General features: G+C 50.0%; 1 protein-coding gene across 1 annotated transcript in view; it reads right to left on the minus strand.

The window, feature by feature from the left end:
• The window catches only part of PAPPA (pappalysin 1), a gene marked incomplete at its 3' end in the record, with an annotated part of 213,316 nt that overhangs the window by 57,059 nt on the left and 140,744 nt on the right, over positions 1-15,513 (minus strand). The window contains exons 11-12 of the mRNA XM_081102850.1: positions 1,244-1,357; positions 179-314 (exon numbers count right to left, since the gene is read on the minus strand). Of these exons, the coding sequence (XP_080958976.1) occupies positions 179-314; positions 1,244-1,357 (250 nt within the window). The remainder of the gene's footprint in view (positions 1-178; positions 315-1,243; positions 1,358-15,513) is intronic.

Below are 15,513 nucleotides of genomic sequence, written 5' to 3' on the forward strand. Positions count from 1 at the left end.
GTCAGGCTTCTCTAGACCCATAAGCACATCCTGACTTGATGGCAATGAGCATGCCAACGAGAGAACGAGGAAGAGGAGAGGGGAAGGAAGAGGCCTTCTCAGCCAACCCTCAGGACCACGCTGGGCAAAGATGGAACCAGGCACCCAGAGCCAGCCAGGCCCGAGGGAACATGCTCACCTAGATCGTGGCTCTGCTCTTTGGTGTCAAGCAGCTGGACGCTGATGGTTTCCTGCTTTTGGTCCCCATAGTAGGTCCCATCGGTCACCAGGTGGACAATAACAGCTGCAGCAACCATTGGCTGAGAAAAGTATGCCTGAAACACACATGACATCAGAGAGTCATGCATGCCCCTCCCCCTGGTGGGGAAGCAGCCACAGGATGGGGGGGAGGGGGTCTCAGGGAGAACCTCCTGTTTCCGAACTGGATTACTTGTTGTGGCTCTGTAACGGGAACAGAGGGGCAGTGGAGCCTCCCAGTGAACAGCACAGGCTCTGAGATCAGAAACTCTGCTCCGATCTCGGCTCTGCTCCCTCCGAGATGCGCCTGTCCATCAGTGCTGGCTGTGCCGCTCTAGGCCTGCGGTTCCTCACCTCAAGTGGTGGGTAAAGTGAACACCCGTATCAAGGGTGGCTGTTAGGCTCAATAAGGTGATGGGAGAAAAGTGTTTGGCACATACTAAGACCACAAAAAATGGTATTGTTACTGTTTGTCATTCCTCCATGCTAACCTCTGTACTAGGCACTGAGGAGACAAAGCTAAATGAGACATGGCCCATGCACTTCTGCAGACTATGAGGTTCAATATAGGTCAATGGCATGCAAATCAAAATTCAGTGCAATCCACAGTCCTTAGGGGGATGGCACCATGTGACAAGTGCCATCAACAGCTGACCAACCAACCATGTACAGGACTAGAGGAGAGAGAACAGCCACTTTTCTCTTGGGGGGATCAGTACAGACTTCAGGGAAGAAAAGACAATTTTTAAAGGTCTTGAACAATGAATAGGAGGTTTCAGGCAGACAAAAGTATCCAAATTCTGCCAAGACAAGAATGACTGGGGGGTATTTCACAAGCAATTAAGGGATTCCATTTCCAGGAGCATCTCACCGATCAGTGTTTTGTCCCCTGTCCTTACAATGAGCATCCTCAATGGATAGACAAACCATCCTAAGAAAAGGGTTGTGGGAGGCAGAGCTTCCTGGGGCCGCTGGAGCATCCAGGGCTCTTCAAGCACTGGCTTACCCGGAGCCAGAACGTGGTCTGGGTCAGCTGGGAGTAGGGGTAGCTGATGGTGCAAGGATACCAGGCGTGTTGGGAGATGCCTTCACTGAGATCAATCACCTTGGTCCGACACACCTGGGAAAAGAGAAAGAAACACAAGTGTTGTAGAGAGTGGCAGAGACTGACTTAAATTCAAATCGATAAACCTTTGCTATCTACATATTTTGTCCTTGGCATTTGCAGGAAGAATCAGGGATGAAGAGACAAGCAAGAGTCTACCCCAGGAGTCCACATTCTCATGCAGAGGAGGAAACGCTCAATGCCAGTGATGGTAGGGTTGACAGTAATTCTCATGGGAACACAAATCCTAGAGGAGTTGATAATTGAGTTGGGTATGAACAGGGTAGAGATAAGTGGAAGGGCATGGCAGGTAGAGGGAACAGAACCAGAGGCTCAGGCTCAGAGGACAGCAGGCATCCAGAAGGGTTAAGCTGTGGTCAGCTGCCTGGTATCTGTGCTGGGGGAAAGTGGCAGAAAAGATAGGCTGCAGGCTTGGATCTCGTAGACTCTGGAACACCAAGCAGAGCACACTTCAGAATAAATCTGTAAACTGTGCTCAGGGCTACATACAACAGAGCAAGACTGCGATCATAGGAACATTTGCTTTCCCCAAAGAAAATCAGCTCCACCACTTCAAATGCATATAGGTAAACATATATCCACACATACACACGCATTCATTCTCAATGACAGATATACCAACTTGGTGTTAAAAGAAACACAAAGGTGTAGACCAGCAGAATTCTTCAAACTTAGGGGCTTTGTGTGTATCCAAATGTCACTTCATTCATTGGTTCATTCATACATTCAGGTATTTATTGAGTCACTGCTCTTTACCAAGCACTGTGAGACAAGTGGACAAGACAGATGGTGAGGAGCTCAAGAATGGCAATGTGTGCAGATGCTCATCAAGTAATCGCATAGACACACATAACTGTAAACTGCAGAGCAGGTGAGGGCTATGATGGAGAAGGACAGAAAGAGCTGAGCTGTTCTTGTGATTGGTCAGAACATGAGCAGGTCATCCCAAATTAGCGCTTTTCCTCTGAGCTTGAAAGTGGCTCCTCTCTCCAAACCTCCCTAGGAATTTAGGTTTGTCATTCCACATCTGCAGATATCAGTCTGCTCATCTAAGAAGTAAGGCTGACCTGGAGAGGATCAAGATATTTAAGGATGAAGGATATCCATTCCATCAATATCTACAGTAGTAACAGATTGGAAATAGTTCGTCTGTTCATCTGTTAGGGAAGGGATGCATAAAATGACATATTTATGTGATAGGATTCTACGAGCAAAAGTATATTAAGAGGACTGAATTATATTCATATACAGGGATGATGCTAACAATATTTCACACCTGCTTAGTATGGGTCCTGGCCAAGGAAAATGGAAGCCCTACTTGTGAGTTTACAGACATCAACTTGGAAAGATCGCAAAAACATAACACTGATTATGTTTTAAAAAGAACAAGACCTAAGTGGTCAGTACATCTTGATACCATTTATAAAAATCACACAAAACAAGATTATACCCAGGGATTCATATAGATGAGAACAGAAGAATTAAAAAATGGAGTGGAGAAGTTCTACACCAAATTCACTAATCAAAAATACTTGGCTGCCCTGTAATCTATAATTGCAAACATTAATGCATTTTTAAAAAAAATAAACCTTTTTTGCCCTAGCTGGTTTGGCTCAGTGGATAGAGCGTCAGCCTGCGGACTGAAGGATCCCAGGTTCGATTCCAGTCAAGGGCACATGCCCAGGTTGCAGGCTTGATCCCCAGTAGGAGGCGTGCAGGAAGCAGCCTATCAGCGATTCTCTCTCATCATTGATGTTTCTCCCTCTCCCTCTCCCTTCCTCTCTGAAACTAATAAAAAAAAGGTTATATCTTTAAAAAAATATAACCTTTTTGTTTTGGAGTAAGAAAAGTTGCAAAGATAATATCGGGAGTTCACTAGACCCTTCATCTAATTTCTCTTAACATTAACATCTTCATCAATTCATCCTTGAGACCTCAGAGAAAGGAAGAAAGTTGCTTAACCAACTTTGGAGAATCACATTGTCACTCAAGAGCTTTGCAATGGTGAGCTGGCTATTGGATTAGGGACACTTGGTTCTGGTCCAGGCTCCCCAACATTTGATGTATATTTGTGGACTAGGACTAGTTATCTCACCCCTTTGAACCTGGGGTTTATCTTTCACAGTTGAATATTGGATGGCGTCAAAGGACTTCAAGGTATCACCTATGAATTCCTAGGGTTCCCTGGAGGTGTCAGCTTGGGGTTCAGGATTGGGGGGGGGTGCTTAGTTTCTGTTCCACCGTTTCAACCAGGCCATCATCTGAGCATCATCTGTTTTAGATATCAAGCTGCCTTGAAAGTTTCATTTACGAAAAGAGCTTTAATGCTTTAAAAACACTGAAAATTATTGAAACATGTTCGTCGCCAAAGTTTCCCTCACGGCTCCAGAGGCATCAGTGGGTCCTGGAAATGCAGTATTGGTTTCCTGACTGGCACAGGTAACTTCTTATGGAGAGTCAAGTCCCAGGGATTAAGTGATGGCTTCTAGGAGCTTCAGGCATTCAGATCTCTAGGAGCCTAACACCGAAGGGACCACCGTTAAAATACACAGTCACATTCATGGGATGGAAGACATTTTCAAGTTTATTTATTTTTCTCAAAAAACAACTGGGACCAAACTTAGGCAGGCCTGCCAGTGGATTGTGTTACATTTTACAACAGTGTGAGACTTTGCATAAACTATCTATGGCATTCGGAGTCCAGGCCAGCAATTCGACATGTATCATTTTGGAATTCTTTCCCCTTGTGGTCTTAGCTGCCTGTCCCCCAGCAGAGCGTGGTGGGGCACATCTCCGGAGGGCTGGTGTGTGTGTGTGTGTGTGTGTGTGTGTGTGTGTGTGTGTGTTGGGAGGCGTCAGAAGCTTATCTCCGCATCTAAAGCATTCCCAGTCAGAGAAGTCTTGCTTCAATACAATTTCCTCTTATCTCATCAGCGCTAGACAGGGCTTTAGAAGAAGGTGCTGCTGTTATTTTCTTCTCCTGTTTTCCTATTCAGGGTTGGGTTTGTTTCAGGCTGGCTGGGATCCTGACCAGGGTCAGTCAAGGCAGATCAGAGAGGAATGAATAAATCCTCAAAGCCCCAGTTGATCTTAAAGCCATCTAGGTTCCTGGGAGGTGGGGGAGGCTGCCGCAGGGGAGCAGACACTCGCAGCTCCTGCTTTGACGGACCTGGCGTGCCTCTGCTCACTCAGCTGCCCTTTATGGAGGTGGTGGCACACTGGACTCCGAAGGCCGGAGAGGAAGAGAGCCTTGCCCGTGCCCATGGCCACACTTGTATCCTAGGTGGTCACTAAGGATATAGGTGTGATCTCAAGGTAACGAGTTCTATGGGGATGCTCTGTTTTCCTCCACCCCCTTTTTTGCACCTTCCCCTCCAAAAGCAAATCCAATGCCATAAAGCATGGCTGAGCCATGTAGATTTTCCTGAACATTCTGCGAGGGAATAAGCAGGAGAGGCACATCAGACACTCCTGTGAACCCAAGCTCTCCCTCCAACACCCCACGTTCCTCCTCACCCGTCATCTCCCTCTGTCCAGTTTCTTCAGCGTCACTGGTTCCAGGGACCTTCCCAATCTCTCCCGACCTCTCCCCCTTCCCAAGTGCATCTGTGTGGAAACTGGTGCAGAACCGTCCGCTTTCCCTTAGGTTCTCTAGTCTCACACGTGCAAATCTTTCTGAGGATGCCAAGGGTTCCACCCTGCCCCCCAGGTCCTGAGATGTCAGGGGGTTGAACATAGTAACTTTTTTAACCTCTGTGTCCTGCCGGTATGAACAAGATCTGATCCCTCCCTTCACATCGCTCACTATCTGAGGGCACACAGAAATATCTGCAGCCTCCAGGCTCAGGTTCCCCTAAAACAGGGGTGGGGGACGTCTGGCCCAGGTGCTGTGGAAGGCCTGCAAAATCATCTGGCCTGGCCCTGCCAAGGCACTAGAGGTGAGATAATGAAATCTTTGATCAAACATAGCAGCTAATTTTTAAGTTGATAATTTTGTATGGCCCACAAATGATGTTGTAAATATTCAAATGGCCCTTGGCAGAAAAAGGTTCCCCACCCCTGCCCTAGAGCGATAAAGAGGGGGTCTCCTATCACTGAAACCCACATATGTGCACTGCCCACATTCATGGTTATTGTAGTAGCATCCACAACAGTCAAGATGTGGAAACAGCCTACCTGTGCATCAACAGATAAGTTGATAAGCAAAATGTGGTATACACGTACAATGGAGTAGTATTCAGCCTCAAAACAGAAGGAAATCCTGCCATTTGAGGCAATATGAATTAACCTTGAGGACATTATGCTACATGAAATAAGGCAATCACCAAAGGGCAAATGCTACATGATTTCCCTTCTACGAGGTATCTAAAACAGTCAAAGTCATAGAATCAAAGAGTGGAATGGTGGTGGCTAGCGGCTGGGGGAGGAGAAAGGGAGTGGCTGATCCTGGGCATGAAGTTTCAGTTAAGCAAGATGTTCTACGGGTCGGCTGTGCAACGCTGTGTCTACAGTCAGCAACACTGCACGGCACGTCAACTGGATTACAGTTGTTTAGAGCCCAGTCTTATCCCTTTAAACTCTGAAGACTTCTAAGGTGAGAACCGGGTTTGAGTTACCTTCCAAGAAATCTTAGCAGATTGCCCGCAATACGGATGCCACAGTTGCCCAGGGAACAAAAGTAACAATATAGTGACAATAGCAGAGCTGCAGCAGCCTAACTACATGCTTGTTCTATGCCGGGCACTGTTGTAAGGACTCTATATGCACTCAAGCATGCAGTCCTCAGCACAACACTGTGAGGTAGGGCACTATTGTGATACCCATTTTACGGACAAGGACACTGAGGCCTGGCAATATGCCTCAGGTCACAGAATTGATTGGTAGAACCAGGACTCAAATCCAGGTGTCAGCTCAGCCCACAATCTTCACTGAAGAGGCCAGCTTGCAAAAGGCCTGCCTCCATGGCTCTCAGGGCTGTTATGGAGGACGGACTTGGGATTTCTCCTTGTCGCCTCACCTGGGCTCCTGAGTAGGTGCTAATTCATTGGACCCAAGCAGGCCCTGTCCATCTGCCCTGGGCTGGGCCATGAGGCTGTGAGAGCCCTGGATGGCCAGGCAAGGGACCTGCCTCCTAGAACTGACTCAGTTGCTTCGCTTACTTCTGACACTCATTGCTCCCACTTGGAGAGGATGGAGTAAGAGGAACCCCCAAAGGGCGTTCAGTGCTCACGTGTGGCCAGCTGATTTCCAGCCTCTTCCTAGTGCCTTTGACCGAGGACATTATTGACCCTGCAATGCAGTATCCCCTCCTGTTGGCCTCTGGACCCACCTACGGGCCCAGAACTCTGATACTCTGAGGTGGAAGCTCATTTCCCAGCCACCTTTCCTGCCTAAGGCACCTGGAGGGGTAGCATAACAGTTCACAGCACCCATTCCAGCAATGTGTTTTCTGTTTTGTTTTGTTTTGTTTTCTCTTCATGTGTGCTGCAGAAGAGCTGGGACATCCTCTCCAGAGCTTTGAGATCAATGGATGTTTGAGCTAGGATGGTCCTCAGAGATGTGATTCCAGCCATCGCATCCAATAGGTGGGAACAGAGCCCAGTGCGGAGGAGAGAGACATCCCTTGAAAGGACACTGTAAGCTTCTCTGGGATGGGCTGGGACATCTGGTGGTGCCTGGGGTGCCCAGGATGACAGAAGCAGAGGCCTCCGTGTCCCCAGGACCTGCGACTCTAGTCCACTCCATGCTCTGTTAGCCACCACCTCCAGCACCCGCCGCCAAACCCACTCCTTTGCGAAGACTGCTTTCAATTAGAGGAGTTAACAATGTCTTGCTTTCAAGAGGTTTTTTAAATCCAGTTTATCTTCCACCCACACACGACGTACACAAAGACGGGAGAACAGGGGAGCCCGGAGAGCTGGTATTTTCCCACACAGGGGAGATGCCATGAGGTTTCCATTGGATTTCTCCTTTATGGATTTATATGCCCTTTTGTCAATCACAGGAGGGAGGAAGTGCTTGTCAAACCTCTAGCCCATCCTCTCCAATTTCCTCTTTCAACCCAAAGGGACTTGGGAATGAGCCTCAGAGGAAAAAAAAAGAGGAAAAGGAATAGGGAGGGACGAGTGGGCGGGGGCGGGGGGGGGGTCCTTGCTGACAATAACAATACACGTGAACACTCACACGCACGCACATGCACATGAACACCAGGCAGTGTTTCCCACTATCTCTACTCAGGCCACATTTTTACCTCAGGCTCTCGGGTCCAGTGCCAACTTATTTTCCCAAGAATTGCAAGGTTGCAAGAGGAGCTGAGTTCTGGATATGATGACTGCAGGGGAGATGCCTGCTGGGAGGCAGCCGTCAAACCCTGGCTGTGAAGGGCCTTGGGACACGGGAACACGAAGTGCTGGCCCAGGTGAAATAAAGCCACCTCTGTGCAGCCAGCTTGGCTGTTCCTTACAGAACATGCTGCTCCCTCCTCGGCGCTCCCGTGGGGGAGGGAAAGGGCACCCACTCTTAAAGATGGCCAATTAGGAAGGCTGCTCGCCGTGCATCCTCTCATCCAGTCCTCCTACCGTCTAATAACCCTGAGGAGCAAACATTTCTGTCCCCACGTTAGACACAAGCACTCTGAGGTTTGGAAGGCCTTGCTCCCCCATGGCTTAGGAGTTAGAGTAGCTGGACTCCAAGTTCACTCTTCCCACCCAGGGGCTAGACTTCCCCATTACTCTTGCTCATGCCCTCTGTGTAATGCACTTGCATTTCCCGTGTGTCCACCTGTCTCTGTGTGTGAGCTTCAAGGTCAGTGCCTGGGCCTGGTTTCTCTCTCCGATGCACTGGTGTCACTGGGTGGGGCTCACAGGACTTGCCTGCATTGAACTGGTGTGGCTTTTCCAAGGTGATCCACATGGTTCACATTGACGGATCTGACCCAGAAGCCTGGTTCTCTCCAGGCCTAGACCAATGTGCAGAGATGGTATAGACCCTGTGGTTCAGGGAAGTCAGTGGGAGACCCAGGATTCAGGCAAGAGGACTGGCAGGCTCCGCAGCCAGACCTGGCCACCCCTGAGCCTCACATGGAGTTGATGTGCATTAAATAGGCTGATGACACTAGGAACTGGTATTCACGGTCATTTCTCTCACTAGTGTTCTACACCACAGAACCTGTTGGGTACCACTGTCTCACTGAATCCTTTAAACAGCCCTATGGGAAAGGTACCAGTCACACTACTTCCCAGGTGGGAAACTGAGGCTGATAGCTAACAGGAAGTGGAACAGCCTCTGAGCCCACTGGACCAGTGGAGCCAACATGTGGTGCCAGGTGCCAGCATTCCCCCATCTCAGGACAGGGGGCATTAATAAACCGGGCGTGCTCTTCCCCGCCTACAGGCCTCTGAATCCATCTTAACAAAGGCTACCAGGAGCGCGCATGATGGGTCAGGCGTGGCCCAGGAAATGAACCCATTTGCAATCCGTGAGCTTGCTGTTAGCTCCCTGAGAAAAAGAACGGGGTCTTGCTTATCGCGCCTTCAGCATAACCAGCAGAGGAGGCCTAATGCAGGCACTAAGCAAGTATGAGTTGAATTTAAAAAATGAACTAACAACAATAATGATGTTATTGATCCTTTGCTATATGTCAGACTTTCCAACAAGGGCTTCCATGCCTCATCGCAAATGATGCATGTATGATCCATGCAACCCAAGCCCCCACTCCAGGTTCAGGCCTCTCTCTCTGTCTGCAGCATCCTGTCATCCTCCCCAACCCGAGCTGTTCTTCTCCCCACTCTGAAGTCCACCCTGACCTTTCTCCTTAGCCCCTTATTCCAAACTGACCCCCTTAACATAGACAACTTAAAGGGCAACACTGAGGGTTAAAAGCTATAGAACACAACACACATGCACACATACACACACACCTTCAATTCCCTTCTCCAACCTTCTTTTTACATACTTGATAACAATGAAGAGAGAGAGAGAGAGAGAAAGAGAGACAGAGAGAGAAGAGAAAGAGAGACAGAGAGAGAAGAGAAGAGAAGAGAAGAGAAGAGAAGAGAAGAGATGAGAAATGAGAGAGAAAATGAAAGAATGAGCCCTGGCTGGTTTGGCTCAGTGAATAGAGCATTGGCCCTAGGATGAAGGGCCCCAGGTTCGATTCCAGTCAAGGACACGTATCTCGGTTACAGGCATGATCCCCGGTCACATGTGGGAGGCAACCAATTGATGTTTCTCTCTCACATCGATGTTTCTCTCTCTGTTTCTCCCCCTTCCTTCCACTCTCTCTAAAAAAAAATCGATGGAAAATATCCTTGGGTGAGGATTAACAAAAAAAAAAAAAAAGAAGAAAGAAAGAAAGAAAGAAAGAAAGAAAGAAAGAAAGAAAGAAAATGAGAGACAGGGAGAGGAGGAGACAGAGACACCAGGCTTTCTTACACAGACTCTTAGAGACAATGATCACCTCCCCAGGCCTCCAGAGCAGCCTTCCCCTTTGATGCCTGCCTTAGAGACAGGAGGGGAGGGAGGGTGGACTGCCTTTCTTTCAGTCCTGGGATTTATTATTTGACGTGCACTGACAATCAAGCAAAGAGGCATTTCCTGCACAGAGGGCCAGTGTGTGGCCAGAGCAATGGCACCTCCTCCCGCCTAGAGTTCTGGAAATAGCAGCAGACCTGGGCCTCCACCAGGAGACACTTCCAGATAAGATAACTTGGCATCCATGCCCTCCAGCCTTGGAGCTCAGCTCTGGGGTGATTAGCACCTCATTTCCCTCTGGGTCTGTCCATAACCTATGAGGCATTTCACATGCCTTAGGGGTCTAACATCTTCCAGGCCTGCACCTTCCCACAGGTCTGAAATCCTATGCTTTGGGGTGTACACTCCTGACCTGATCCAATGATCATGCAGAAAAAGGGAATGGAGCAAAGAGATCATGCCAAGCATCACTATTCTACAGCGTGCTAACATCTGTACAGGAGGGGAAACGGCGTCTGAGAAGAGAGATGGCTCAGAATCATAGAGCTGGTTCTTAGGGACTGGGACTGCTCCTGCAATTGCTTAATTTCACAGGCAGAGGCTTTGGATTTCTAGCGGACAGAGATTGGACACCCCAACCTTCTTCAAAGGGGAACGTTTACGCAAGAGGCCTGACAGAGCACCTCTGACAGGTGGCAAACCCAACATATTTTCTGTGCCATCATTTAAACCAGCCACTATGGCCAGCACCTGTGCTCCAAGGGCAGATACTCACATTCTCGTGAGGCAGGGGGGTAAAGAGTGTGCCAAAGCCATGCCTGTCTGGGTCTGACCCCTACCTGTCCTCTATTACACAGATGAGGAAACTGAGGCCGACACAGTGTAAACGGTGATCATACTGAGGTGACAGTGATGAGCACCCCTCTGCTTTCACCGCCACTAACTCCATCCTTACATCATTGTGAAGGGGAGATTCCTAGGACCCCATTCCAGATGTGGAAACTGAGTCCAAGGGAGAGGAAGAATTCACCATGATAGCAGTGGTAGTAATGACTAAAAGGATGGCACTGGTCACCAATTTGCATTTTATGAAAGGTTAGTTTCCAGAATTCCATCCCATGGGCTGGGCAGTCTCTCCCCATGTGGCTGCACCCATCACTGAAACCCAGACGCCCGTTTTGAGGAGGTGCTGGGCAGGGGCTCCAGCTAGTAAATCCTCCAACAAGGGAGAGTGATTAGTGTCGGATGCGGTGGTCGTCGGCTTTTGTGCTGCTGACAACTCCTCCCTTGAAAGGCCCGGCAGGCTCGTTTTGCAGGGGCCCTGGCGGGCCTGCTCCAGCCTCTGTAATTATGCCATTCACCAGTCACCCAGGCCCGCGCTGAACTCCTGACCCAGCAGTGAAAGACTTGGGATCTCATTACTAATCTCTTAAGCCACCTCGTCCTCCAAAATACATCCATTTAAGTTGGAGGCCACAGCTTTGGGGGTGGGAGCCAGGGAGAGGGAAGGGCCAGCGTAGGGACTTCTCATGACATGGCCAGGTTCCCTCGCTGGGGCCTGGGGCCAGCGGGCCTGGCTTTTCTGCTCTGTGCGGGCAGGCCTTGCCCAGGGTCAGCTGTTCTGCTTAGAGACTAGGAGGCCTTTGGAGAGGGAAGGCCATCTGGGCCCACCTGCTTGTAATCTCAGGGGTGCGGGTGGGGGACGAGGCCTGTGTTTGTTTTAATTATTATTATTGTTGCTGAAAAGGGAGGGTACAATGAGCAGAAACCGCTAACATCTGGAGGCTGCTGTCCAGTTTACGTAATCCCTGTAGCAGAAGAGGAACACGGGATCCCCAGCCAGATGGTCCGTGGGTGACTTCATGGCAGCCGTGCCTTCTCCAACAGCGACATGCTGACAGGGTTGGGAGAGTGGGTGGTGGGACCTTCCTGAAATTCCTAAGGGGTGAGAGGCAGAGGTTTGGGAGCTCCCAGAGATCTGTCTCTCATTTTGGAAGTCTCCGGTTATTTTTTCCCAGACAAAGCCCACATTTCTCTCTTATGCATTCATTAATTCATGCATTCACTCCTTCAATATACACTGATGTAGCACTGATTATGTGTTAGGTCCTTTATTCCCCACGGTCTACATGAGAAAATGGATCCCAGAGCGGGGTGGGCGGGAAGAAAGAAAGGTAAAAAATCCCTTCTCCTGAAGAGCTCCCAAAACCATAGAGGGAACTGGGTGGAAGGTCCAGCAAACACTCCTAGGACAGCACAGCAGGTTCTGGGTTCAAGGGGTGCAGAGGAGGGACTGGCCCCGGCAATCTCAGCCTGAGGGCCAGGTCTGAAATGCAGACTTCATGTCAAGTGGGCCCTGGAGAGCAGGGGCTGGAGAGAGAGAGGCAGGAGAAGGGAAGCTGGGCCACAGCTGAGCCATGACCAGCCCGTTTCCCCAATGATGTCAACAGCAGAGGCATGAAGGATAAAGTTCAAGGTGCAGAATCTTGCTGCAAACAGATTTCTGAGCACATTTTTTTAAAAACACATGGCTAACTTTCTGTGTTTCCAAATCTCTCCTTTTCTAAAACACGGATACTGAAAGCAACTCATGCCATTTCATTATTCTAGGTCAGCACAGAAAAGCAGTGTAGACTCCAGATCAGATCAGAAGGGCGCTGTTAGCTCTGACCAGAATATTCACTCCAGAATATTCACTGGACACTAGATGGGAACGCAGAGACACTGCCTGCACTGCGGGAAAGCCCTGGGGCACGGCCAGCCAGAAGCACCGGATGGGGATCTTTATTTCAGAGCCCAGAGGCATTGCCAGGTCTAGAGAAGTAGGCGGAGCCTGAGACGTCCAGTTCTAGACCAGAATACTGTACGGTGATTCCAGAGCAGGAACAGGCACTTCTGGCTGCTCTAAACCCCTCACTCCAAAACTGCCTCAGACCAAGAACACAAACCCAACCAGTCTGAATCCGAAATGCCCTCTCTACTGGCTCCAGAGTGGACTTGGGAAACGCAGCCAACTCTGGAGCAAAGCATTGAAACTTGGGAACCACCACTCAGCTCGGAGCCATGCAAAGCGGAGCAGGGTGTCTTCGGGAGCCTCCAGCCTTCCTGGCCTTTCTCTCAGAGCCCTGAGATACTCGTGGTGAGTCAAGAAAGCAGTGACCGTGTCCCAGCTGTGGGCCTGCCTGGTCACCGAAACCCTCAGTTAGAAATAGCCCAGTGGCAGTTAACGGCAGTCTTGACCACACTGGCCTTTTGAAGACAGGTCAGGGGAGTGATTTTTCACTGAAAAGCATCTCTGTGTTAAAAGAACAAGACTGCCTCAGGTTCCTGAAACCAGGGCTTGGTTGTTTTGGTTTTCCTCCCTTCTCCCCCTTTCCTGTCTTCGCCAGCTGCCTCATTCAGATCTGTGTGTTCTGCCTTGTATCCAGGATAGAAGAGGAGTCACTGTACCTGCTGGGACCCCACTCAATGCCAGGAGGGCCATGCAGCCCTCACCGGCCCTGGTTCTCACTGAGCTCTCAGGGTCTCTGATCCCCACCTATAACTCCAGTGAGCAAAGGCCAACAACCCACAGAGCCATTGACCCCCTCCTCTGCTTTAGAGGAGCAGACAGTGCTCTTGCCAGCGCTGCCTCCAGCGTGACCTCTCCTTGGAGGAAGCGCCAAAGGATGTAATGCCGGACATATGCAGGCAACAGAAGGACAGGGATGGCTGATGCTTTCCCAGCACCCTGCTGGCCTGCCAGCTCACACAAGGGCTCTCATTTCTGAGGACAAGGGTGATGTTTCCCTCCGGCCTGCCCCTCCAGAATTCAGAAGCAGGGGTGGTGATCATGACATGCAAACTGGGGGCTTTGCCCACCAAATGCCCAATGGACATGTCTGACTTATGTGTCCATCACCTCCTCTGCAGATTCCTGTGAGAGACAGAATCTTTTCCCCAGCAGGGCCCTTGACCCGGGCAGCCCACATCTGCACAAACGCAGGGTGCAGAAGCAGCTGTTCTGAGACGAGGTCTCTGGGCACAACTGCAGCATGACCTGGGATCCCCAACGTGAACTCTTCAACAACCCCTACCCCTGCCGCTTTCCTGAACCTTCCTTCGAGCAGTGGGAGTCACACACACTTCCCAGTCCAAGGGATGTGGGCTGAAATCTAAGCTTCTCAGTGTGACCTTGAACCCTTCATAAAGCCCTAATTCCTCCACTGCAAATGAGGCAGAGGATGGTGCCTGCCCTGGAGGATCTGTGTAGGATGAGCACACGCAAGTCTCAGACATAGCCCCACACACTAGACACATACAATGAGCATGTCCCTCCTCCATCCCGCCCTACTTCTTTCTTCCTGGCTCTCAAGGACCACAGTTTTGGGTTCAAGTTCTAGATTTCCCTGTCCCGCCCCTGGGCCAGCTGCAGAAGCCTGAGTGAGTTAGTCAACTTTTGTGAGTCTCAATGCACTCCTCTGTAAACCAGTGCAAGTTAGCCGCTACCTGTGTGAAACGGTGGGTGGAGTCGTGAAGTAACTGCTCTGGCAGTCCGGCCATTCACACTGCTCCTGTCATGATCATCAGTACTTGTCATCACAATTATGTTACTGTCATTGCTGTCATTTATTACTGCTTAGTCATTCCTTTTCCTCTCTCCGAATTTCTGTTTTCCTCTTCTCTTCTCCTTCCTGCCTTCTTCCCCTTTTTGCACTTTCACACCCTCCTGGGCTGGGCCTCCCTCTGGGAGACCTCTCCGAGGGTGAACCACAATGTCTCAGGCCAAAAAGACAGCCCGCTCTGTTTCTATCCATCTCTGCAGGACTCTAGTTGTGGGGACATTCCCGAGACCCCAATCTTTCCCAGAATAAGAGGCAAGGGGTAGGGCATTAGTCCCGAGGCCCAGATTCCAGAAGCAGTTTCCTACTTTCTGTGCAAAACTGTCACCGTGCAAAGTGCAGGCGTAGTCGTAAATAGTCCTCGCATGCCTGCTATGTGCCGGCCCCTATTCTTGATGCTGAAATTCACGACAGTGAACACAGAATAACAACAACATAAAATCCCTGCCTTTGGACAGATAGCATTCCAGAGTGGCAGGCGATCATGGAGGCACTGAGAATTCGGGCTGGGGTCAGGATGGGCCTTCAGGACTTCTCCCCCCGACTCACACAGTGGCACGTGCCTCATCTGGAATGTAGGGGACACACCAGGGGACTTAAGGCGCTGCTCACTCTGGTCACCTATCTTAGGAACAAGGGGATGTCACCTGGCACATAAGGGAATCACTTAGAGACACTTATTTGTATGTTTAAGCCAATCATAAAGGAGGCATCACTCAGCAGGGGCTGTTCCCAATAGTGTCATTCAATGGATCACAAACATTCTCCGAGTATTCTGCAGGTGGCCAGCTCTGTGCTGAGCACTGGAAATACCTAAAGGGAGAAGATGGAGCCCAGTCCTTAACTGTCACAGGCCATTTGGCACAGAAAGCCATGAACACAGGCAAATGCAGAGGAAGAGGCAGCCTGCGCGCTGGGCCGCTGGGGGATTCAGAAGGGACAGGTGTTGTCAGAGAGCGAGGGTAGCACATCGCGGCGCGGGCAGTCAGAGGAAACCACAGGCAGAGGTGCCATTTGCGCTGGACCTGGGCGGATAGTTACTGGAGGTGGAGAAGCTGTAATGACCATGTAGGGTGC

The sequence above is a fragment of the Myotis nattereri genome (genome assembly GCF_964212035.1).
Source record: "Myotis nattereri genome assembly, chromosome: 12".
Taxonomy (NCBI): Eukaryota; Metazoa; Chordata; class Mammalia; order Chiroptera; family Vespertilionidae; genus Myotis; species Myotis nattereri.